This window comes from Ruditapes philippinarum, unplaced genomic scaffold (assembly GCF_026571515.1).
Source record: "Ruditapes philippinarum isolate M1 unplaced genomic scaffold, ASM2657151v2 ctg2080_1_1_1_1, whole genome shotgun sequence".
Lineage (NCBI taxonomy): Eukaryota > Metazoa > Mollusca > Bivalvia > Venerida > Veneridae > Ruditapes > Ruditapes philippinarum.
Window position 1 is genome coordinate 122,353 of NW_026858091.1, and position 25,707 is coordinate 148,059.

Consider the following 25,707-nt stretch of genomic DNA (forward strand, 5'->3'; position numbering starts at 1 on the left):
GGCAGACAGCTACACATTGTCTATGAATATACTATGATATACTTTTTAATTATAATGGAAACTTTTCAAAATCTAAGGCTAAATAACCTGAGCAAGGAAGAAAAGCCATGTCACATACTAATGGCGTGTCGATTTCTGGCCAACTACATTTAATTGATAATGTATGGGTGTGAAGTTTGGGGATTGGAAAATATTGATTATGTTTAAATTTCAACTAAGTAATTCAAATTTCCGAGTTAACACTCTTGATAAATTAGGTATTTATGAGTAATTGTGTATTTTATCAATCAGAATGGTAACAATTTATTACATTTCAAATACATTATTAAAAAACAAATTGAAACCCCGTTTTGAAGGAATGGTATAATAAATTTATTTTAGGTTTAATGTACATTGTATTTCAAAACCAATACAAAATTTAGCTACCAACAGCATAGAATAGAGAGAGAAAAGGAATCTCGAAAGAACGTCCAAAACGGTAAAATTGAAAATGTTGCAGGCTTGGTTTGATTGAGCGTGCTCATGACGCTTGGTCAAAATACAGAAGTCTTGTTAAACTCCATACTCTTAACAACAGCTTCCATAAATGAACTTTGTCTTGAGGACACTGTTGGAAATACTTAAATAGAATAAGCCGCTAGTAAGCAACACCCAATACCTCATATTGAACAGAATATAAGTGCGGACAGCCTGATATTTAAAGTTTAACATCGCAAAGTTCGTGTCCTATACAGTAAAATTTGTTAACGTCATTCAAACTACAAACGCTGCTGATTTAACAAAAATACATTTGAGCCGCGACATGACAAAACCAACATAATGGTTGCGACCAGCATGGATCCAGACCAGCCTGCGCATCCGCGCAGTCTTATCAGGATCCATGCTGTTCGCTTACAAACCCTATAACAAGTGGAGAAACTGATAGCGAACAGCATGGATCCTGATCAGACTGCACGGATGCGCAGGCTGGTCTGGATCCATGCTGGTCGCAAACGCATTACGTTGGTTTTGTCGTGACGCGGCTCATTTATTTAATGACATAACAGTTACTTTTCGGAAAAGGTATGTACATCGTTGACAGGGAATTCTTGAGGAAACTACCTAGAAATTGACGACGGCTGTTTTTCAGCAACAAAAATACTAGTGACATTCGATGTATCGTCTCATATTATATAATTTTAGATATTTATGTCTTTGGTGGCATGATCAACATATGACGGTGACCCTTTATCTTCAACAAGCGATCACACTATCAAGTCAGAAAACAGGGACAATGTCAAATGAATTGATTAAGCTTTTATAAGTCTGCATTAATTAAGTAACTGCGTTGCACGTTTATATAAAAAAAAACGAAACCATGCCAATATGTTTTGCTTTTCTAAACTTTTAATGATTTCTGACGTAATATGGACGCTTTCTAACTTTACAAATATACGAAAACGAGAGATTGTTATGGTGATCTTCGCCAGAAAGTCCATTGGCAATTTCGTGTCCGCTCTGTATTCTTTAAACCAATAGAATGAAATTGAAACTACTCGCAGAAAAAATGACCAAAATATACCAATGTGCAGAGTTCGGGTTATCGGGTCAAAGTCATCAGTCAAGGTCACGCTTAGTTATTATGCAATTTCAAAATTGCGTGTCCGCTCTGTATCAAAATAGTCTTTTGAAGTCCGCCCGCTTAGCTCAAAGGGGAGATAATAGGATTTGTGACTAAAGACAAGCTTTTTTGCCTGACCGCTACATGTTACCCTAACTTTTGACCTAGAGACCTGATTCTTTAGTGCATCATTACATTAATGATGAACAATTATTTCAATTAATCTTAAATTACATCAATGCATAAAGGAGATACACAAATCTTGATTTAATAATCCCTAGTGACCTTGGTTTTTGCATATTTTGTCCTGGATTTTGCTGATCAGTCTCATGAATATAAATTATTTGTGAACATTTGTAAATTCCTCAGTTCAAGACAACTAAATGGTCCATAATCACATTTTCATATTTGATTTATATTTCTAAAAAATGTTATTTAATTTCTTAATTATATTCACTATATGGCTCATATACACATTTACATAATCATTGAACCTCAACATGCGCCGGACACTACCAAGTTATTAAAAATGCATTCCTGATAAGCTCTTTTTTATGACCTCTGTGACTCTTGACCTTGAGACTTGGTTGATGTGATCTCTATCAACTATTGTCCGTGCCCGAAAGGCTTTTTAGTTCTTTGATGTCAAACCACTGCCCTTCACCGCTGTGGATTCGAATCCCGCAAGGACAATGGATTCTTTCATGTGAGGAAACTATCTAGACGAACAAAATCAAACTTGAGAAAAATATACTAAATTTTAAAAGAAAAGTAAAAAAAGATTCAAAATTCAAGTAATAATTTACATGTTTTATGCAATTTATAAATGATTTTGCGGTATTAAAAACCATATTTTCTTTAATATGCTCATTCTGGCAATGTACATTGTACTTGCATTTTGCGATGTGTACATGTATATTACTTTCTTTGGTTTCTTATATATTATTTCATTAAAAAAAACATTTTGAAAATGTTCATGAAAATTGGCATGAATCTGGAAGCATGCTGCTTTAAGGAACGTCGGTGGTTCTACTCGAGTACCCGCTCGTGCTGAAATAATGCACGACGGAGGTTCTTCCTCCACCAGCAAAGCTGGAAAGTCGCCATTTGATATGACATTTTGCAACATAATCCCAATCTGAAAAAGATATATTCCTTACAAATTGTTGACAATTTAAATTTCTGGCGACACTGACCTTGCACGTATTAACGTTCACCTCAGCCTCATGAACGGGATACAATTCCTCTATCCATGACAGCTAAATGGTCCTTGTACACATTTTCAATTTTTATGTCTGACTTTGGCCACAGGGATTTGAATTTTGCGTCCGACGCAGTTATATTGTTTAAAATCAATTTATGTATGTTGAAGACAAGTGTTTACCTGTTTGATCTTGGCCTATGACATGTGTGCACAACTATGCCGCATATAGTGAACATTTTTTATCTTTCCTATATGAATGCAGACCATATATTCCGAACAAGGCTGGATGCTACAGCTGAGTATAATTAATACGTGATTCACAAGCCGGAGCCAATTTTGAACCCAATGTTTGTAAACGATCTACTATACAATGTTACATAAAAATATCTAAGCTCTATGCAGATGACCATTTTAAAGGTTTTACCCAGTAACGCACCGGGGACCGGCTAGTTTTGACCCCAGGGTCATGGTTTTAACAAAACTGAAAGAAGTCCAATAGACCATAGACAAGTGTATGTAAAAATCAAGTGACCAGGTTTGAACCAAAAAGTACGATCAGTGATCATCTGATGAAACTTAGCTTAGAAACACATTAAAATGGAAATATGGAAGTAGAATAATACAAAAACAAACAATACTATCTGTTAATATTTTTATTTTTTATTATGATTAAATTGTAAATATTTGGTCTAATTATCATCAATTACACATATAATAATGCTTTTAAGTATTCAGTATTGGGCTTCAAAATTATGCACAATTTGTGACCATCAATTTAGTGATATATAAAATGATTTTCATTAAATTGAAAATTTAAACTCTGTACTTTTGCACAAATTCCAGGTCATTATTTTTATAAAAAATACTGTATCTGTCTGAAATTCAGAAAACCAAGTAAATTGTGTATGTTAGCCAAAATAACATTGTCTATTTGTGATGCATTTGCTACATACATTATATTCGTTTGAATTAAAAAGCGAAATAAATGCAAAAGTATAAACAAACATTTATATGAACATTTTGTCACTCCGGTCTCTTTTTTTCTTCAATTTTTCAACACAAGAATAGAATAAATGCATTATTTTACACAATGAAAGTATATGAGTCCTGGCTCACACATGACTATATATACATTTATAAGCTGGTTCCCATGTCATTATCACATGCAGATAACCTGGCAGTATCATTAACTATAGTTTCTTCTTAAACATTGAAAATATAATTAGAAAAGTATAACCTTTACTTCTTTAAATGCAAATAATTTATAAATGTAAATAAAAATATGACACCCTTAACAAGTATAAAGACCCAGATTATTCTTAAGAAATATTACATACACAGTTATTACCCTTTTCCAATAATATCATAATTTATATTATCAAAATTTAATTACCATACTTTAGTACCACTGTTATTGGTAAATCCTGTTATTTGATTACTGCCTAAATGACCTCAAGCTTTCACATATCAATGCCCTAACAAACATCACATAATTCTATAAAAAATAGTATCAAATTTAAGCAACACATCATATGACTTATTTCAACAAACACACTTAAGTAAAACTAGTTGACATGAAAAGCTACTGACTTTTATATTAAATGAAACAAACAATAAAATAGTTGTTAACAAAGACTATAAATTAAGCAAACTTAAGTTAAAGTAAACTCCAAGCACCAAAGAAAAGGCCTTTACAGACTAGGTTAATTAACAAATCAAAAACAAATCATGTCACAATCAAAGTAAATCAGTATGAAACAAAAGTTAATATAATAGCTACCAATCATACGGCAGTCATGACAACATGTGATATAAATCATACGGCAGTCATGACAACATGTGATATAAATCAACCAATCATACGGCAGTCATGACAACATGTGATATAAATCAACCAATCATAAGGCAGTCATGACAACATGTGATATAAATCAACCAATCATACAGCAGTCATGACAACATGTGATATAAATCAACCAATCATACGGCAGTCATCGCAACATGTGACATAAATCAACCAATCATACGGCAGTCATCGCAACATGTGACATAAATCAACCAATCATACAGAAGTCATGACAACATGTGATATAAATCAACCAATCATACGGCAGTCATCGCAACATGTGACATAAATCAACCAATCATACAGCAGTCATGACAACATGTGATATAAATCAACCAATCATACGGAAGTCATCATTACAGCAGCCTCACAATGTGATAGGGCCCTTGTCACAGGTCACATGATCCATTCTGAATGCTTACTTCAATGCAACCACTGTCCTGATGCTGAAAGTAAAACAACGCCTTTTATTTTTCCCTAAGTTTATAGGATTAACATGCACAAATCTTATTGCAAGATTGAAGTTCAATTATTAAATGAATTGAATTACACAATAATAAGGTGGGATTTTACTGTCTCCCTCCAAAACCTTCCAGAATTTTTCTTTAGCTTCAAAAGTACGAAAATATAGAAGTATTTCTTGGAGAAATCTTTAAATACTATTGGGCCTGCACAACAGAAGTGCATGTACAATCTCAGTATACTACTATATATTTACTTATAAAGGAAATAAAATATGCATTTATATATAAAATATATGTATAAATACTTATTGAAAATTCTTCATGGTTATATAGTGTATATATATAACTAAAAATTTCAATGATGTTATAATATGTATATATACATGTAGTGTGACCTTAGCAGAGTAGCCCTCTTTAGATTGATAACCTCTACTTAACAACAATATCAATTCTTCCAAAAGTAACAAGAGCCATGTCAACATGGCCATCCCCCGCCGAATGTGTTTGCTCATTGGAAGAATGTATATGTAGTAGAGCAGAATAATTCCATTTTAAGAGGTCTTTTGGTAATGAAAACTGATGGCTATAGTGATTACAGATTTGAAACCTATGTGAATACTGATGGCTGAAAATAACAAAAAAATAATGCAGGGTAGGTTATCATTCTTGTGTGCTGCATCCCTCCTCAGTAAAATCTATCCACCTATGAAGTTTCAAGTTGATACCTCAAATACTTTTTGAGAAAAAAATTGAATTGAAAAATTAAGTATGAAAAATAACAAAGGGCAATAACTCAAAAATTATAAAAGATAGAGTTATCATTCTTGTGCACTGTACACCTCCTGAGTTAGATCTATGCACCTATGAAGTTTCATAATGATATCTCAAAGGCCTTTTGAGTATGGCCTGGACAAAAATTAATTTTGAAAAATAAAAAAAGGGCAATAACTAAACAATTATGCAGGGTAGAGTTATCATTCTTGTGCACTGCACTCTTCCTCAATGAGGTCCATCCACCTATGAAGTTTCAAGTTGATACCTCAAATACATTCTTGTGCACTGCACACCTCCTGAGTGAGATCTATGCACCTATGAAGTTTCATGTTGATATCTCATAGGCTTTTGGAGTTATGCTCTGGACAAAAATCAATTTTGAAAAATAACAAAGGGCAATAACTCAAAAATTATGCAGGGTAGAGTTATCATTCTTGTGCACTGCACTCCTCCTCAATGAGGTCCATCCACCTATGAAGTTTCAAGTTGATAACTCAAATATTTTTAGATATGCTCCAGACAAAAATGTCGGACGGAAGGATGGAAAGTCGGACGGACAGACGGAGACTATTTCTATATCCCCCGCCGCCTTTTCGGCGGGGGATAATAAACAATTCACAATAAACTTAACCTCTGTAGAGCAACTACCTCTCTGCAACAATCAACGTCTTTATCTTTCGCAAGGGTGTTGCTCAGCAGAGGTAGCACTGTAGAACTTTAGAGTTTTGATCAGAGAAAAAACGAAAACTCTTACCTCTTTCCAGAGTGCATCAAGTCAAAAGCTTCATTAATTTTCTCAAGGTCCATGTTGTGTGAGACAAACTCATCCACCATCATTTCTTTCTTCATGTACTTGTCAACTAACACTGGCACACTCTCGACACTTTTCCAGCCTGTAGATTAATAACACATAGAATTTATTTGGTTTTAAGTATATACACACTTGGGTGTTAGTAGGAACTCTCCAGTTGTTACAGGTGGAAATAGGACTATAAGTTCATCTCTTTTCATTAGGCTATATTCAGCCAACACATTGGTGCCTCCTAATCACGGATGCACTGTTCACTATCAGTAGATATTTTGACATTTCTCCTGAAAATGATGACTGATTTTGTCCATACTGAAAGATGGATATATTTAGCATGGTAGGGTTTAAAGAGGGTTAATTATGCCACCCATAGTCTTATACCCAAACTATATTTTTATACATAAAGTCAACTATGTATTTTTTTTTTCTCAGGACAGGTCTGTTGCCTAAATAAACTCTGTTCAAGGAATATATTGAACTTAAGATCAAGATGTCTGAAGTAATAGTGAACTTTCTTTGTTGTCTTCATAGCTCTTTATGGACATAGATACATCCAAAGGCACAGAAATATTAATCAAAATGTCATCTGAATCCAAAATATTTTCAAGATATAACAGTAATTAGTCACACATGACTGAAAACACTGAAGACACTGAAAAATGGCTAAGGTTTCAAAACTAACATAGCTTATAGAAATAACCAATCAAACATACCTCCAAAAGCCGTTCCTTTCCATGTACGACCTGTCACTAGTTGAAATGGTCGTGTAGAAATTTCCTGCCCTGCTGCGGCCACTCCTATAATTGTTGATACTCCCCAACCTTTATGGCAAGATTCTAACGCAGCCCTCTGTAACAATCATATCAAATAATATTGTGAAACCATTGCTTAAATGAGCCGCGTCACGACAAAACCAACATAATGGGTTTGCGACCAGCATGGATCCAGACCAGCCTGCGCATCTGCGCAGTCTGATCAGGATCCATGCTGATGGCTATCAGTTTCTCTACTTTTTATAGAGTTTGTAAGCGAACAGCATGGATCCTGATCAGACTGAGCGGATGCGCAGGCTGGTCTGGATTCATGCTGGTCGCAAAACCATATTGTTGGTTTTTTCATGACACAGCTCAAATTATATTACAAGTTTAAAGACAGAAGAGAGAATTTAGATCAGGGAAACACAAATTGAAGAGATTTGTTAAAGGAGGGAAGGCAAAATCAAGGTTAACAGTTTTTTATTTTCTACATTGCTGTTTAACGTCGCTATAAATGTTAAACATCACAGGGCAAAATTAAAAGGGCAAAATTAAGGCATACATAATTATTAACTTTTGACAATTAGCCTATCTTTACTTCTTACAGATAAGCTCACTGTATAGTTATTAACAATTTTCTTACTGGAACTTAAAGTGATAAATCTTTGCCATCAGTTTAGAACCAGCTTGCACATCCGTTAAAGTCTGACCAGGCTCTATACCGTTAGCTGACAGTTTTTACCTTCATATTTCTAAAATGAAAATTGGGCAGTTCCAAAAATGGAAGCTGGACAAGTCCATTTAACAAATTCAGCAGGTTAAAGATTAAGAACAGTAAGACCTTAACAGTTTTCAAACCTGGAGAACTGTAGTGAGATGTACGTGAAACTAACTTGTCAACTAGCAAATCATCTAGGGACTATTGCAAAACTTACATTAATCAATGAAGCATTTGACCGTGTAAGCACTCTATTCTTTTACACCTGTATAAGTATGTTTAAGAACAAATTAATGTACAACTGGGTTTGTACTTCAAGATTAAATGTTCAAATCAGTACCATGGTGCCAACATTTCCGATGCATTCAAAAGTGTAGTCGCACCCACCATCTGTTTTCTCTACCATGACTTCTTGTATAGGCTTGCTAAATTCCTTTGGGTTAATGAACTCAGTAGCACCAAAAGTCTTTGCTGAAATGATGAAAACATTTTGTTTTTATTTCTTACAATTTGTTTACATTTTACACTGATTTAAACATTTTTTTTGGTCATATCTCGGCTCCAACTAACAAGCTTTCCTGGATAACTAACAGGTAGTTATCAATTTATTCGCAAGTGACAAATTACTTATCTCACATGATTTTAAATCAGAGTGAGAGAAAAATAACCACTACACTCAAGGTCAAATCTGCCAGATATATTCAAGAATGGGATATTTTCTAAGTTAAAAAGCATAATTATGATACACAACCGATCACAGTTATCAAACTTGATGCAAACAATTGCATTGTGATGTTGCATTGATATTTCAAGTTAATATCTTTACTGCTACTTGATTTGGTAGGGGACACGACAAAGTGATTCTTTCATAGATATAACAGTTATTACCAATTTCAAACTTGTCTGGATTTAGATCAACACCAATGATACGACTAGCACCAGCAGCCTTGCAGCCCATCACCACAGCCAAACCAACTGCCCCTAGACCCCAAACAGCGCAGGTTGATCCTTTCTCTACCTGTAACATTACAAACATTATTGAAAAATATTGATGATACATCAATTATCTTTTCTATCAAAGACAGCTCTAGCTAAAATTTAATAAAGAAAATTACTTTCCTAAATCTATATTCAATTTCCAAGTGTGTATAGTTTCATTTATCTGGTGGGGTTTTTAGTCACACCAATGTAGAAGGTCACATGGCCACTTTCAGGAGTAACTGGTGAAGAAAGACTTTAGGCCCCCATTACTTCAGGCATAAGCTCACACATGAGTAAAACCATGAAAATCTGTAAGCTAGCTGGATAGCTTCCTCACATGACAGACCCCAAAGTCCCTCTTTGGTTTAGAATGTGGCCAGGGGCAAGTAATTTGAAATAAAATGAAAATTTATCTCAAGGTTCAAAATGGAAATAATTGATCATGTTTATCACTCACCTGAGCAGTATTAAGGGCAGCACCATATCCAGTAGATATACCACATCCTAACAGACACACTTTCTCTAATGGAGCTGCTGGGTCAACCTATAAATGCAAAAATTTAAATATAATGTATCAGGTATTGTATTATAATTCAAACTTTAAATCAAGATTTCAGTAATCTCATTCTTCTTTTGTACAAAACTGTATGGAGTATGAATAAATCTATGAGCTAGGTAACTTGCAGTTTCTTTGAAAACATGAAACAGAAAGTAAAATATAAGTGTATAAAGTTATACATGTATCTCGATCGCGTGTATATGTAGTTTACAAAATCATTGTTTGAATTTTGAAAAAGTATAATTCCAAAATAGTTGTATAAAAGAAATACAATTTACAAATGTAAATTTCCCTAAGTGTGAATGGCTCATGTACAAAATCAGTGCTATACAGTTAAAAACCCTGCTTAAAATTGGAGCACTATATTTCATTCTGGCACATTTTACTATATGTAAACAAACAATATTCATGTGTATTAAAGAACATGACATTCTATGTAACAACTCTATTGGAAGCAGGTACAACATAAGTTTACTGTTTATAGATTTTGTAAACATATATCAATAGATCCTGGAGATATACTGCTTTGCTGGTTTAAACACACATTTAAATTTTTACACCAATTTTTACCCATATTTTGGTGACATCAGGGGGACTAACCCACATAACCAGAATTCCTTGAAAACTAATTAGTAATTTCCAATTTCTCCCCAAGTGACCACCTACTTATCCCACATGACTTCTGAGTTAAAGGTAAAGAATAAATGACAATTAGAATAAATGTTTAAGATCAATTGTCAAAGAGAAATTACACCTCACTCGAGGATCCAACTAGTGACCCCTGGATTACTAATACATGTACCATGCTCTCTCCCTATAGAGCTAAGTAGGCAGATGGTTTGACAGGAATTAAAACACACAAATGAAGACAGTGGAAAGTATTACCTTGCACACAGAAATACTGGCTACAACAGTATATTCACTGAAGGTACTACAGCCCATAAAGTGAAATACTTCTTTTCCTTTACATGTAAATCTGGTTGTTCCATCTGGCATTACTCCATTTCCCTGGGTACTCCTGTTGGTCAGATAAAACTACACATTAGGCATTATTCTAGTTGTTTTCAAAATCAATTTCATTCATGTATCTTTTCTATAAATTGATCTTTCAGAATGATTTGGCCACAGTGGGAAGACTTTGGGTACCCATAAATGCACTTTGTCATTGTCAGGAACTACTCCAACCTTCTGTAAGCATTTCGTCACCTTAGTGCTAAAACTGATAACTCCTATTAAATTTAGAAGGACTTAACCCTTTACTGCACTAAAATGATGATTTTTGTCTTATTTCATACAAGTGGGCATTTGGAACTTCTTCTAATTGAAGAAGTTTCAAATTTCTAAAAATCTATATTAAACATCATTCGTCTATTTTCATTAACACACATTGCTTCATTGTGTGATTATCATGAACATTTTCAAATGATATAAACAATATCAGTTTAAAAACATATGAAATATTTCAGCGGTTGATTGATACAATTTCAAAATGTGTGTGTGTGTGTGTGTGTGTGTGTGTGTGTGTCTTTAAATTTTCTATACATTATCAAATTTACAGACTGGTAATTTTGGCATTGGACTGATTATTTTAACTTTCCCAAATTGGGGTCATTGTCAGTCCTGGGACACATTACAGAGAATATTTAGATTAATCACTACAAAGGTGAAGAAAGGAGACTGTACATCACCTTCAGAAAAATGATAAAAATGTATACAAACAATAGCAACAGAATACTTACCTAATTTTGCTGCATAAATTTGTTTTTGGACTCTTACAAAATTTGCATTCCTTACACTGTGGAATATACAATGGAATCACATGGTCTCCTGTAACATAATAAGGAACATGAATATAACTACAGCTGCATTCTAAAACACAAGTTTATTATCAAACCTATTTTCATATCATATTGAAGTCTCTCCATCTAGATAGTATTATTTTTTTTGGTTGAGCTGTTTGGCCACTTTTCAGGTTTACTTTGTGAGAACTTCAATGCATCATTTCCATTTCAGGTACAGGATTTTTCAAAGTAGATAGATCTACCATGCTTAAGAGTTATAATAAACTCTGATCGCAATTAACCTTTTAGCAATTTAAAGTGTATTTATTTAAAGAGAAGTTTGGTATCTTGAATGATCTATCATTTCTATTAATATGAAACACTTTGGCTTCTTTCAATACTGCTGGCACTGGCAATTTTCTATCACATTATCAAAAGAGGAAAATGTAGAAAGGTACAGTTAAAATCCATGTTACTCTTATGACTTGGTGGTTAAAGCTGTTCGACTTTGACTCACTTACACCTCATTCCTGTGAGATTGGATCACACTCTGAACTCTGAACCGTTGAAGGGTAGAATTTAATGGCAGGTTGGTTAATATTAAGGCTAGAAGAAATTTTAGCAACTTTGTCAATTCATGAAATTCGTTAATATTTTCGCGTCTGTAACTTAACTAGTTATACAGTAAGATTTTGTTATACATGCTAGCTTAAAAAATGTTGATGGTTCTACACAGTCACCAACTTGTGCCTGAAATAATGCAAGCAGGAACATGAAAATTCTACAGAAGCTAGATTGTTCCTGCATGACCATTACAGTGTCACTGAAAATGCTACAAAAAGTACCGTTCTCACCTGGAGCAACTGATGTAACGCCCTCTCCCACGCTTTCTACAATACCTCCACCCTCATGGCCTAAAATGACAGGAAACTTGCCCTCTGAGTCAAACCCATCTAATGTGTATGCATCTGTGTGACACACTCCAGTATGCGTTAACTGAAACACAATTTAAACAATATGTGTGTAAAGTATACAATGAAACCTTATATACAAGACTTGTTGTTATAAGTTGATGGAAGCCAGGGCTTTTTTCCTACTAAAGCAGAGGCCGTTATCATTCCCCAAAGAAATAGAAGATATTTGTTTAGTTCAGTGTAAGATCGGAATATATTTCACCAAGTGAGCACCAAAATGTATATTTCACAAGTGGCGCAGCCATGAGTGAAATATGAAATTTTGGTGTTCACAAGGTGAAATATATTTCAATCTTACACTAAACTAAACAAATTTTCTTTTATTATATGCAAAGAAACATTTTAAAAAGACATTAAACCTAATACTGAATGAAAAGCCCGCCGAATAATAATACAACGTGACGTCATTTACGACGTCCAACATTAAGTTGGTTCTCAGTGCTGTGCAAACTGGTATTTAACTTAAACAATGCAAGGGGCTAAAATTTAAAACAATGAAATTATCAAATTGATAATTTCACTGTTTAAAACAGTGAAATTATCAGTTTTATATCACTGATATATTTCTATAAACCACCGAAAAGCATGTAATAAAAATTATTTAATCATGCAGTTTTCCCAAGAAATTGAATTTACATAAAGTGTTTTTCCCATTTTGCAATTCACCAAAATTAAGGGCATGGCTGCTTCCCCAACCTGTGAAAAAAAGCCCTGGACGCTTCTTAAAACTGCATTTTTGTTCCTGTATGTTGATGCAAGTTTAAATATCTTTCTTTCTTTTTTTTAAGTACTGATGACCTTGAACCCAGTGACCTTATCTTCACTCAAAAGTTAAAGTAGCACCGCAGGGATGTACATGTTACTAAACTGGGTTGTTTTTGGTGTTGTTTTTTCTCCATCACTTCAAAATGGGGTATCTTTTATCTAGGAACAATGAAAAACACATGCTATTTCATTAAAATTATATCCAATACTACAGCAAAAGGAAACAAAATCTGTTTTTAGTAATATAATACATTCTTTATTTAGTTTATAACAATCATTCCCTACTATCAAATAACTGATATGTGAAAAATGTTTTTGTTCTTCTATATTTGTAACACATTTTGTATCTGATAAACTTTAAATCAGACAAGGATTAGACTTGGTATTATATAAAAATAAAGTAAATGATTGCCAAAAAAGATCAACCAAAGAAAACTAAAATGTCATTGTCAGAAATTTTTTTAATGAAATGTAGGTCACTGCTGTTAACTTTTTTGTTTGTTTTAATATCATTTTTTTTTGTAACTGGCCTTTATTCACTGATTGTTAATATTAAACAATCAAATAAACAAGAGCTGTCACAGGAGACAGCGAAGCTCGACTAATAAAATGCTGGACGCAGTAAGGAGGACAAAACTATGAAAGAAAAATCAATTTTTATATTAATATTAAATTATAGTAAAAAAAATTTGTTAAAATTCCCAAAAAGGGGAAGGGGGGAAAATCAGAAATAGCATGAAGGTTAGGGCCCCTTGCCACACAAAATTTTGTGAAGATAAAAAATATATAATTGAAGTTTGATGATATCTTAAAAAATAAAGAAGTTATTATATTCTTAAAGAAAAACCCAAGTTTAAAGGGGGGATAAAATCGTAATATTGTTCAAAGAGTTATGAAATTTTTCAATAAAAAAAGAATAAGGAAAAAGTATTTAAGTTTGAGGGAGATCCTTTAAAAAAAAAAATTAAAAAAAAAAAATAACATTTTTTTAGTAAATAAATTAATTTTTGGGGAGATAATTTGCGAATTTGGGGCTAAGGTTTTGAACCTTTTCACATAAGATTTATGATGATAACGTAATATTTTTGAAGTATGAAGTTATCCCTTTAGAAATAAATAAGTTACAGTAAAAGAGCTGTCAGAAGGACAGCGCGCTCGACTTTTTTAGTGCTTGCCTATAAAACAAAACGTTTGACAGTTTAAGGGCACCAAGACTTTAAACTAGGAATTTCCTAAGTAACAAATCAAGAAAAACATTTTCACCCAGAGTTATCTTCTCTGCTTACAGATAGGTCTCATGATGCACAGATAAGAACTCCAACTTCCAAAGTAATATCTCAGTCAACAAGTGGACGAAAGAATGAAAATCTTAACTGAGTTCTTCTAAGTCTATAAAAAGGGCACTAATCATCAAATTAAAATCTTACAAGAATTACGCCTCTCTCCTGCCCATGTTTTGGGACCATGATGGGTAAAACAAGTATTCCAACTTCAAATTAATATCTCAAACAGCTTCAGTCAAAAAAGTGGACTGGTACTAAAAACTTAACCAAGATTCTAAAGTCGATAAAAGGGCCTTAATTTTTAAACAAATCTTGACAGAGTTACCTTCTCTTGCGTACAGATGGGGGTAATGATGTGAAATAGCATTAAAAGTTTCAAAGCAATATCTCAAAGGGTTAAGGCAATAAGTGGATTTTACCCATATTCAATGTATTTTCTAAGTCAAAAAGGGGCATAATTCTGTCAAAAACCTTGACAGAGTTATGTCCTCTTGTCTGTTGATGAAGGTCGTGATGGTAAACAAGTATGGTCAGTTTCAAAGCAATACCTCCAATGGTTTTGAAATAAAGTGAGGTGGTACAAAAAACTTAACCAAGCTCAATACACTTTCTAAGTCAAAAAAGGGCCATAATTCTGTCAAAAACCTTGACAGAGTTATGTACTCTTGTCTGTAGATGGAGGTTATGATGGTGAACAAGTATGGTAAGTTTCAAAGCCATACTTGTAATACTTCTGATTAATAAAGTTGGGTGGTACGAAAAACTTAACCAAGGTGTGACGCCAACGCCGACGCCCGACGCCAACGCCGACGCGACGCGGGGCGAGTAGGATAGCTCCCCTTTTCATAGAAAAGTCGAGCTAAAAATAATATTTTTGTATGGAAAATCTAAGTTCAAAGGGAGAATAAATCTAAAAATATTGGTGCTACGAGTTATGAACATTGTCACATAAAGATGGGGATGATGTTAATGTAAATATATTTGAAAGTATGAGGTTGATCCCTTAAGAAATTAAAGAAAGACAACAGTAAGAAATAGTATTTTTTTAGGAAAAATTCTAAGTTCAAGGGAGATAAAATCTGAAAATATTGCATTGCTAGAGTGTATGACCCTTGGTCAGAACATAAGATAGGGGGATGATGGATAAGGTACATATATTTTGAAGTATGAAGGTTGATCCTCATTAGTAAAGAAATCAGTAAAAAATAGTATCTTTTTTAAGAAAAATTCTAACGGTTTCAAGGGGAGATAAAATCTGAAAAATATTGGTGCTAGAGTTATGAACCTTGTCACATAAGATGTGGTTGATGATAAGGAACATATATTTGAAGTTTGAAGTTGATACCTTAAGAAATGACAAAGTTATAGTGAAAAATATTTTACTGCACCAAAACTTTAATCTAAAATCTGGACGCGGACGCGGACGCCGACGCCGGGGCGAGTAGGACAGCTCTCCATATACTTCGTATAGTTGAGCTAAAAAGAAAACCTTTTTTCACCCTTATAGAAACAGGTTCAGGTTGTGGAATTACATAATTGGGGGGTGGGGGAGGGGAGTGGCCATTATATAGACCCTTTCATTTAAGCGATAACAGTCCGGGAAGAGTTACTTCCCTTACCGGATGTGACGTAAATGGGGGATAAAACTATGCAGGCCGCATAGAGTGTTAGCTTATTGAAAAGTTAAATGCGTAAATACTGATCGTTCAATTATGATTATAACATGTAAAAATTTACGCATGCATACATATATTCAATATCAAGACAATAGAAAAAAATACAAAAACAAAGATTGAGATTAATTCTCGCTACGGAGTGAAACAGTGAAATTTCATAGTGAATACAGTATATTTATTAATTAGATCTAGATTTTCTCTAATGCCGGGATAAAAAGCTAGTAACTAAAACAAATTTTAATATTTTATAAACACCCATACGCACTGAAATTGCCTATTATAAATTTAAATGGCCATTTTCTAGTTTTCTGTGATATTTTCTGCCATTTAGAAAATTCCAGCGTATTTGTGACAAACATGAAAATAAGATTGCCAATGTCCTGTTTTTCAAGCTTTAATAGAACAACAACAGAATTCATTCTGTCAATAGTTACTGATTCTTTTTCATTAGGCCTATGCCGTATAAAAATATTTCAAAGAACCAGTGAAGGATATAATTTTATAAATAGTCTGGAAAGAACGAAAACCATGTGGCATTGACTTTTATAATTTTAGATTCGCAACAGACGATAATAAGATAATTTTGATATTAAAAATTATTCTTATGGTTATTAAAATAAAGACCTTTTCCTAGTAACTTATTTCATAGATATATAGATGTGTATATATTAAGCGCCACTGGGCCGTAACATATTAATTAAAAGGGTGCATATGTTGTATATACAAGCGGCACTTGCCTGTGATATCATAAATCACCAGGGTGCATTTTTTAGAGTTATAACATTACATCAGATTACGTCACTTTTGTTAGTTGTCAAAATTTTTATAGTCCGCGTTTTGTTATGGATCATCCTAGGTCATGCCTTACCGATTTGACACTCGATCCAGAGTCCTACCAACTGGCACAGTCAAAAATACGTAAAATTATTATTATTTTTTTGAATATTTGATAATATAAGATATGAATAAGATATGAATAAAAAAGTATCAATTTGAAAATATCACTTTAGCAGCTTAAATATATTGGTTGGATGTACGAGTTGACAGTCATGTACATTCAAAAGAATTTTTACTTTTTATGCCTTTACATTTTTTTTTTAAATAACAAAAAATAATATTGTTGTTTTTCTTTGTCTAAGTAAAATCAAAATGATTTTTAATAAAGCCGTTTTTCGAAACTACAGAATCTTTACATTTTTGAAACTCAAAATATCTTTTGGGCATTGTATATTAGCAGAGACATAGATACATTATCTATATCTCTGGAAAAGTTAGTACGATTTAACTGCCTGGAAAAATTTTCATTATTAAGAATCTAACGAAAATGGTCAGTTACCCAGCAATATGGTCTACTATTAAAACAAATCGTTAACCTTATTAAAGTAAACATTTTTATTAATTTCACCATCCTTTTTATGTAATATCTTATTCAATTACATAAATTTTGGCAATTTCAATCTGCCAACCTTACAAGAGAAATGATCCCTCTATTATTGTACTTTATCGTATCGGCATTGTCCACCGTATTCCCCAATGACGTCATCCAAGGGCGACAACTTGAATACGGTCTTAAATGAAAGGGTCTATAGGTTGGGAAAAAAGTAAGTTTAATGGTTCATCTTATAAAACTTATGAAAGAAAAAAAAAATATGAAATTAAAACAAAATGCACAATTACCTTAATTCTTACTTCACCTGCTCTTGGAGGGGCAACTTCTACAGTTTCAATAGAAAGTGGCTTCTTTGGTTCCCAAGCAACAGCAGCTTTACAGGTAATAGGCTGTAAATATACAAGTTTTGTAATCAACTTCCTATGCAATAAATATATACAAATACATAGAGGATATTGAATGAGTGTAGGTTTAATACTAAATTTATTGAAAGAGTTGAATAAAATCATATTATGTGAGCCTCTGGCGAGCATAATATTGTTTTATTCAACGAGTTCAATAAATTTAGTATTGAATCTACACGAATATAATATTCTATTTATCACATATATAAAATAAAAACGGTAAACTGTAAACAAGAGTCACTTTTCTTTGACGCGCCTATAGTGTAACGCTAACATTAGCGCGCTTTAACGCTATGTTTATAGTGCAAATGACGTGACGTCAAAGTGTTATTACACTAGTGTAATATCGTCTAGTGTAATATCGTTTTTATTAAATGGCTTTATTACACTCCTGCGCCACGGTTTATGTGATAAACTATAAAATCAAATAATATCAAAACTATAATTTATATAGTTTTGATATTATTTGAACATACATAAAATCTAAATAAAATCTAAATAATCAGAGCTTGTGTTGACAGACCCTTGCCATCAAAGAATCACACACACACCTGTAGAATTGGGAAAAATGCCAATTAAAATAGTCAAGGGTTCATACAGACAGCGGGCCAGTGCCTAAATTCAAACACTTTTAAAGCACTTTTTCCCATTTTTCAAGCTCAAATTGTTGCACATATATCATTTGCAACCAATGATAAGGTAACTTTTCTTCAACCAAAAGATAGTTTATTAGCCATTTTTGTTGAGTACACATTTTTAGGTTGACATTTTAAAGGGATGCAATAGTATATTCGTACCCTAAACCCTTTGGAATCAACCGCAATCTGTCCCCTTCCTGTTATGGTTGGCCAAACATTTCATTGAATTTGATAATAAATTGGATTGTTCTTTTTTTTTTATTAACTGATTTTTACCCATTTTATGTTATTCAATTATTTTCAAGCAAATTTGCAGCACAAAATTAAGCACTTTTTAAGAACTTGAGAGTTATCAAATTTACGGACTTTTAAGAACTTTTTTCATTTTTAAACATTTTTTAAGAAAGGGACTGAAATTTAATCACTTGTAGATGTGTAGATATGCAGCCAGTGATTTTTTTCCCTGTATTTTACAGCCGAATAAAGGCTGTTTCCCCTAGCCCAAAATAGGTATATTTTCCCCTATAAATGCTAATATTTTCCCCTAAATTGCCCCCCACAATTTTTCACCAGATCTATGACTTACAGTATTTAACTTGCATCAGCTAGAAGACAGAAAGCTGTCCCTATAGATAGCCTTTGCTATGTAAAATGGATGTTAAATTTAATTAAAAATGAAAATTTTACAAAATGTGTGGGTAAATTCCATTCTCAGTTTTTGGAATTTGATTTCCGATGTTCCCCTTTTTCTCAATTATCACGCTATATTTCCCCCCTCAGAAAGCCACAGGTTCTTTTGAAAATTGGAAAAAAATCACTGGTAGCATGAGACACAAAAATTTACAGGGCATAACATGTTTTATATTCAAGGGCCATAACTCGGCAAGCAGAAAACCTGTGTATTATGTTGAAGTACTTGAGCTACAGATCAATGCTGTAAAGTTTCATTGAAAATGCACAAGTAGTTTATTATAAGAGAAGTAGTTCTAACAAATTTTAAAAATAAAATCATTAAAGGGCACTAACTCAAAACCAAAAACACTGATCAATGATATGCACAAGTAGCCTTGGAATTGATCATTCCTGTATAGTTTAGATGAAATTGCACCAGAAGTTTCTGAAAGGTAGTCCAGACAAGTGTCTGTGTAGCTGGCAACACAAGAAATAAACACCTTTTTCATTCAAGGGGCCATAACTCAACCAAATTATTCAAGTTTTGTCTGCAATCTTTATTGAGACTTGGTGGTATACAGATTTTTTGTTCATATATGTAAAAAATGTTTGAAAACCAGTGTCATCGTTGTAACAGATATCCAATTCGTGTTAAAATATTTAAGTATTTTTGATAGTGAGCTCGATGAGCTGGTCCGAAGGGCCTGCTCGCAAAGCGAGCTTTACGGTAACGCGAGTACCTGCTAAGTGATGGTTTTGAAAACTTTCGTCCAAAGTAACGAATTGGACACATCGCAACCTTTCGAATTTAAAGATAACGATAAAAACTGAGGAATTCTGACTGAAAACAGATGTGTAGACTGGTCACCCGCGCACGTCTATGGGAACCATAATTGGACAGGGAACCAGAATAACGGAAGCTGTGTATAAAAAATGAAAATCAAAGGCGCCATTTTGTTTGAAAAATCTGATAAATAAAAACAATTTTTTGTCAAATTTTGTTGTGAAAACTATCTAGAATGAAAGAAAATGGTCTAACTAAGATAACGAATCCGAACACCAATATCTTTTATTCAGTCGTTAACGCTGTACAGACGTTTAAAGTATTGTTTACGTGACGTCACAATGTAGCGCCAAACAGCACGTGCAAAACAAACAAATCAAGTACGCTATTTTAATGTCGCAAACGTTTTAAGTTTTACATTTATTTCACTTTAAATAATCTTTATTTCGCTTGAAAAATTATAGAGTGAAATAAAATAAACAAAGATTTATAAACGTTTTCAAAACTCTTTATTCATTTCACGACAGGCCATATTTAACACAGTACGTGTGACGTCACACGCACTCGTCACTGCATTTGAAATAAAAATGAGCGATTATTTCATACTATTTCACGTAAAAAGTACATCGAGCTCGCTTTGAGGCTTTGCCTTTTTCATATTAGAGTTAACACAAGGGGCAGGATCTTACTTGACCGGGGCCGACTTGACCAAATGATAAAACTGTCAAACAAATAAAGCGAGAGTTACTGAAATAAATGACAAATAAAGTAATTCAAACAAAATTGCAATATATTAAAAAAAAATAATTTAACTTCAAACACAAATGTAGCACATTATGACCATTTTTACATGGACCGGGGCGAGTATCCGCGATTATTATGGTCGGGGTCGAATATTAGGACGCAAGTTTTTCTCGATTAAGAAGAGAAGCACATGTGCCTGCAGTTGACCATATACAAATAAAATGTTTCTCAATCATGCAAGCACTGAACATGTGCATGACAATCAACACATCCAGTGTAAAGTAATGATTTCTGTCCTTACCTTTCCGGCGGTGGCCATTTTTGAGTAAACTAAGTGTCGTGTGCAAATTTCGAGCCCGAAGACGAAAAGGACCGAATCATCCGAATATTCTCCAAATTAATGGACATACCATCTAAAGGGGAGGTAACTTTGTAATTATTTTTGTATCGAAACACATCGTTTTCTCGCAGATTTCATTTTCTTATCAAATTTGGGAAGACGGACATACAAAAAGACCAAGGAACACTTTATCTTGAGATATCATCTCTATAATTCTGAAAGAGTTTAATAACTAACTCTCAGCAGTTTGTCTATATGATGTGTACTAAGTGAGAATTAATTATAGTATTCCATAAATACATGTTTACAAGGTCACATGAATAATCCAAAAACAAATATTCTCAAAGAAATATAGTGGTCGGGCTACAAGTTATTATGTTCAACAATAGCAAAGCCCTTCCCACAAACTATCATATTAAATAATTTATTCCGATAAATTTACTGCTTTAGCCAACTTTTTACACAAATAAATATAATATTCACAAGCGTTTCTAGATCAATAGGCCTAACTATATAAACTTATAAAGACTAAAGAATACTCGTGTAAATTGTTTATTTCTTTACAATTTATTTGTTACATATAGTTAGTCAAAATATTTTGATGTGTCAAAGCTAGATTCTGAAATATTTTGTTCTGGCTCAGAATCTTGCTAGCTTCCAGAGGGGAGATGTTGCCCGTACACAAAATAGCTCAATATCTGGACGCGCAGTACAATTAGTTGGACTAGTTACTTATACATACATGTATCTAATATTTTTGGTCAGCATTAAATAACTGAGATCCGAAAGCCTAAAACATGTAATTTGATATTCTTACATAGAACTTTCAATATTACTTAACTAATATCAAAGGTCACCGTTTATTTTAAAAATATACATTGATTTAAGATAAAAGATCTAATGATAAAAAAATACGACTCCTTTATTTATTAACGCCTACTTTTTGAGACCAATCACCCGAAATTGACCCAGAAGCTATCATTTAAAAGACTAGCATTTAACACTCTTGCATGTGGTGAACTCTGAAATTTCAAGGAAATTGTAAAAACGTGACTTTTAAAATGTGTGAAAATGCATCCGAAACCTTCATTTTATTTGTAGATTTTTATTCAGGGATCGATTATAACATTTTACTTAAAACCATAGTTTGCTGTAATTTATATTTAAATACCCTGCTTAGAGTTTTAAGGGAAGTAAGAATTAATACGTAAGGTGGTGCTGAATTCATAGAAAAAGAAGAACAAGAAGAAGAAGGAGAAGAAGAAGCAGAAGAAGTTGAAGAAGTTGAAGAAGAAGTAGAAGAAGAAAATAAGAAGAAGAAGAAGAAGCAGTGTTATTCGTTCATCAACATCACAATACACAATCGACAAAGCCATAGATAGCTCATAGTCATACAGGTCTGGGGGATTAGGAAATTCAGTTCAATAAGGTATATAATATTAAGGTGGTTGTTTTTAATTTAATGAATAGAATAGAATAGAATAAAATAGCTTTCATATCCAATCAAGGGTGTGTTACATGACATATAAATCACAATAATAATGAGATCAAAGATCAAATAAAGATGTTAAAGAAAATAAAATAAATATATATTCACGCGAGAGACAATTTTGGAGATGACATACTGTATAGTGCCACATTTTCCCACATTCTCAAATAAATAATTTTTTGAACTGTTGCTACTGTTTGTTTGACCTGCTATGTATTTTCACAGGAATTTTAGAAAAAGGAAATTTGACAATTTATTTGTTTGGAAAATCATTTAAGAGCAGTCTGGATTACCTGTCCTTTGTCTATTTGTTTACAATAGAAGCTGGGAACCAGACTATCGGTTTATAGAAAACGTTCAAAAGGATACTTTCCGGAAAAGAAAAATCTTTCCGCAATTTAATCCCTCTTGACTTCCGGTTCCGAAAATTTTGTAAATAAAAACATGCAAGAAAGTTAAATTATAAATCTTTGGTTAATTAAGGGCAAAATAGCAATCTGAAACTAATCAGAATGTTTACAGACATTAAGAACATCGTATACCGTCCGTCTGAGTGCATGACATCAAAATACTCAATCGGAATTATCGAAACGAATGCTGACAGTTCTTTCTTATTTCATCACTTTTTGTCATACTTCTTGAAAGAAAAATGCTCTGTAGTGTTTCTCAGCTTTTGTCAGTCTTTTAACCATTTTAACAGTGTCGGCAATAAGATTGGAAATAACTTAACCAAAGAAAGGGATTTAAATAATTTCTTGTTCATTGATGGTTTGAAAGGATTAGCACATGCAGTAAACAGTGAGAGCCTCAAGGGAGACAACCCATGGTCTTCTTGTATGCAGAATAATGGGAAAATGGATGTGAAAGGATTATATAAGATTATTAAGCAAGTCATTAACAAGTTTACCTCTGACTCTGACAAAAATGTTGTATTTATTATTGACAATTTGTCGATGCTTGTAGATATAGGTGTACATGCTGAGGATGTAATGGCACTGGTACATTACCTAAATAACTATGTTACAAAAGATATTGAAGGTAGTTTTGTGTTTGGTGTCAATAATGACTTGGGTGAACAAGATGAGGATGCAGATCACTTAAAGAAGTTTATTCAACATACTGTAAATATGAGTCTGGAAGTGAAAGGTTTAGAAACTGGTTATTGTAAGGATGTACATGGACAGGTAAAAACTCTTTTACTTCTTCATCTTTTAATCACTCTGACTTTTTGACTGTACAAGTAATGAACAGATAAAATCTATTGTTTAAAACCACTAAACTGTTGTAAGCTGTTAAAATTCATCAGTATAAAAGTCATCATCAATGTTTGATATAATTGAACAATTAACCCTTGGCAGTCAATCATTGATAATGATAGAAGTATTACAGAATTACGGACAGGGCGGACCGTACCATGTGCCCTATCAGACAGATTAATCAGGGTTCCCTCTGGGTCAAAATTAGTTTGCGCCACCAAATTCGCCAATCAGAAAAAGTTGGAGCCAATGGCTCCAAAATTGGAGCCAATAATTCTGCAAGGGAGACATGCCTATCTTTGCTAAGATATGCTGGCTGTTATATATCATTATGATTACAAACACATATTTATAATATTTCATTTTATTACAGCTGCACATGTTTATTATCTAAAATATAGACATATTATGTGGTTTTCAAATTCCATTTAAATAAATACACATGACAGCATAAATGTAATCAAAAACATCATGTTAAATTAGTCATGGGAGGTCATGTTTTCCACCGTTTTGCCAGTATAGCAGTTCTTCTCACAGGCTGGACTGAGCCAAGATCTTTCACAGCTTCTACCCAACAAACTGGTGATCTACAGGTACAAAATAAATAAAAAACAACATTACTATAAATTGACGTCATCTAAAAATCAATGAGAATATTTTTAACAATGAAAAATATTGTTTATTTTAATAGGGTTTACATGTAAATTGACACTTCAGCACTTTACTTACATTCAGATATAAAATAAAGATTTTATGCGCCAGAATTAATATTTTGTCGCATTTGGCGCCATTGGCGAGCGACAGCGGGAACCCTGTTAATTTCATTGATACTGACTATAAGTATAACAAACACTAACCTACAATGTATGCATAGTGTACTGTGTAAGCACAATGTCTTTATTTTTTCCATTAAGTATTTACCTTTTCCTTGTACTTTACATTTGTAATATTAGACAAAGGACTGAAAGTTAGCCTTTTTTTCATTTAAATATTTTATGAATGCCTCTCAATGTATATGTTAATATGCATCTATTAACAGGTAGGTAATCATAAAATAACCTGCTGAACATAAAAGTGAATAGCCTTTGCCACCAGTGTAGAGCTAAGCCAGCCTCCACATTCATGCAGTTTGACCAAGCTCTGTATTATTAGCTGACTCTGGTTTAATTTCATCTAGATTCCTCCCTTAAAAGAAAATTCGAATGAACAAAATTATTTAAGAAATTCAACAAGACATGGGATTTATATATGCTTGTATTCTTGGCTGTATTGTTTTGAAATATTTCTGTATCATTATGTTTTGGAAATTACTTTAATAAAAGTCATCTTTGTTATATTTCTTTTACAGTTGGAGGTGAGGTGGTATAATACAGCAGCCAGAGAGACATCCACAACTAAAGTATCACAGTTCAAATTGACAGATAAAACATGTGCAGTTTTTGCTTCTGGAATGTCATCTGCAGTTTTATGATTAAAGGGAGTTAATAAAGTAAAGCTGGTTAAAGTGATGTTGAGTTGTTGCATTTAGCTGCCCTTGAATATTTAATTGAAAATTATAATCAGTTTATGGTGGTAAGTTTCAGAGGGAATAACATTAAAACTTCATAGGAAATACAGCTTGGTAGATTTTGAAATATTTTGCATAAAGCTTCTCATTTAAAGCAGCACGCCTTCAGATTCATGCTAATTTTCATGAACATTCAGTGTGTATTATTGTGAAGTAACCAAAAGAAAGCAATTTACACATTATCAATGGCACTTACAAAACATGTAAATTACCAAAAAGTGTTAAAAATATGCAT

At 33.1% G+C, this 25,707-nt stretch overlaps 2 protein-coding genes across 2 annotated transcripts; one reads left to right on the plus strand and one right to left on the minus strand.

The window, feature by feature from the left end:
• Positions 1 to 3,442: 3,442 nt before the first annotated feature.
• LOC132752050 (alcohol dehydrogenase class-3-like) lies at positions 3,443 to 21,230 on the minus strand. Its single transcript, XM_060742320.1, has 11 exons — positions 21,122 to 21,230; positions 17,866 to 17,967; positions 12,345 to 12,486; positions 11,449 to 11,536; positions 10,595 to 10,727; positions 9,608 to 9,694; positions 9,058 to 9,187; positions 8,510 to 8,640; positions 7,410 to 7,545; positions 6,643 to 6,781; positions 3,443 to 5,096 (listed from the first exon to the last, which is right to left on the minus strand). The coding sequence occupies exons 1-11, from the start codon at positions 21,137 to 21,139 to the stop codon at positions 5,069 to 5,071; spliced, it is 1,134 nt and encodes a 377-aa protein (XP_060598303.1). The 5' UTR covers positions 21,140 to 21,230; the 3' UTR covers positions 3,443 to 5,068.
• Positions 21,231 to 23,040: 1,810 nt separating this feature from the next.
• LOC132752051 (elongator complex protein 6-like) lies at positions 23,041 to 25,413 on the plus strand. The gene is made up of 2 exons (XM_060742322.1): positions 23,041 to 23,833; positions 25,254 to 25,413. The coding sequence occupies exons 1-2, from the start codon at positions 23,162 to 23,164 to the stop codon at positions 25,374 to 25,376; spliced, it is 795 nt and encodes a 264-aa protein (XP_060598305.1). The 5' UTR covers positions 23,041 to 23,161; the 3' UTR covers positions 25,377 to 25,413.
• Positions 25,414 to 25,707: the final 294 nt, after the last annotated feature.

Coding starts and splice junctions, on each gene's coding strand:
- LOC132752050 (XM_060742320.1), bottom strand. Junction 7,546..8,509: donor TCGGAAATGTTGGCACCATG/GTACTGATTTGA, acceptor TGATTGTTACAG/AGGGCTGCGTTAGAATCTTG. Junction 5,097..6,642: donor TTGATGCACTCTGGAAAGAG/GTAAGAGTTTTC, acceptor TTTTACTTTCAG/CATCAGGACAGTGGTTGCAT.
- LOC132752051 (XM_060742322.1), top strand. CDS start 23,162: ATGTTTACAGACATTAAGAACATCGTATACCGTCCGTCTGAGTGCATG. Junction 23,834..25,253: donor GTAAGGATGTACATGGACAG/GTAAAAACTCTT, acceptor TTTCTTTTACAG/TTGGAGGTGAGGTGGTATAA.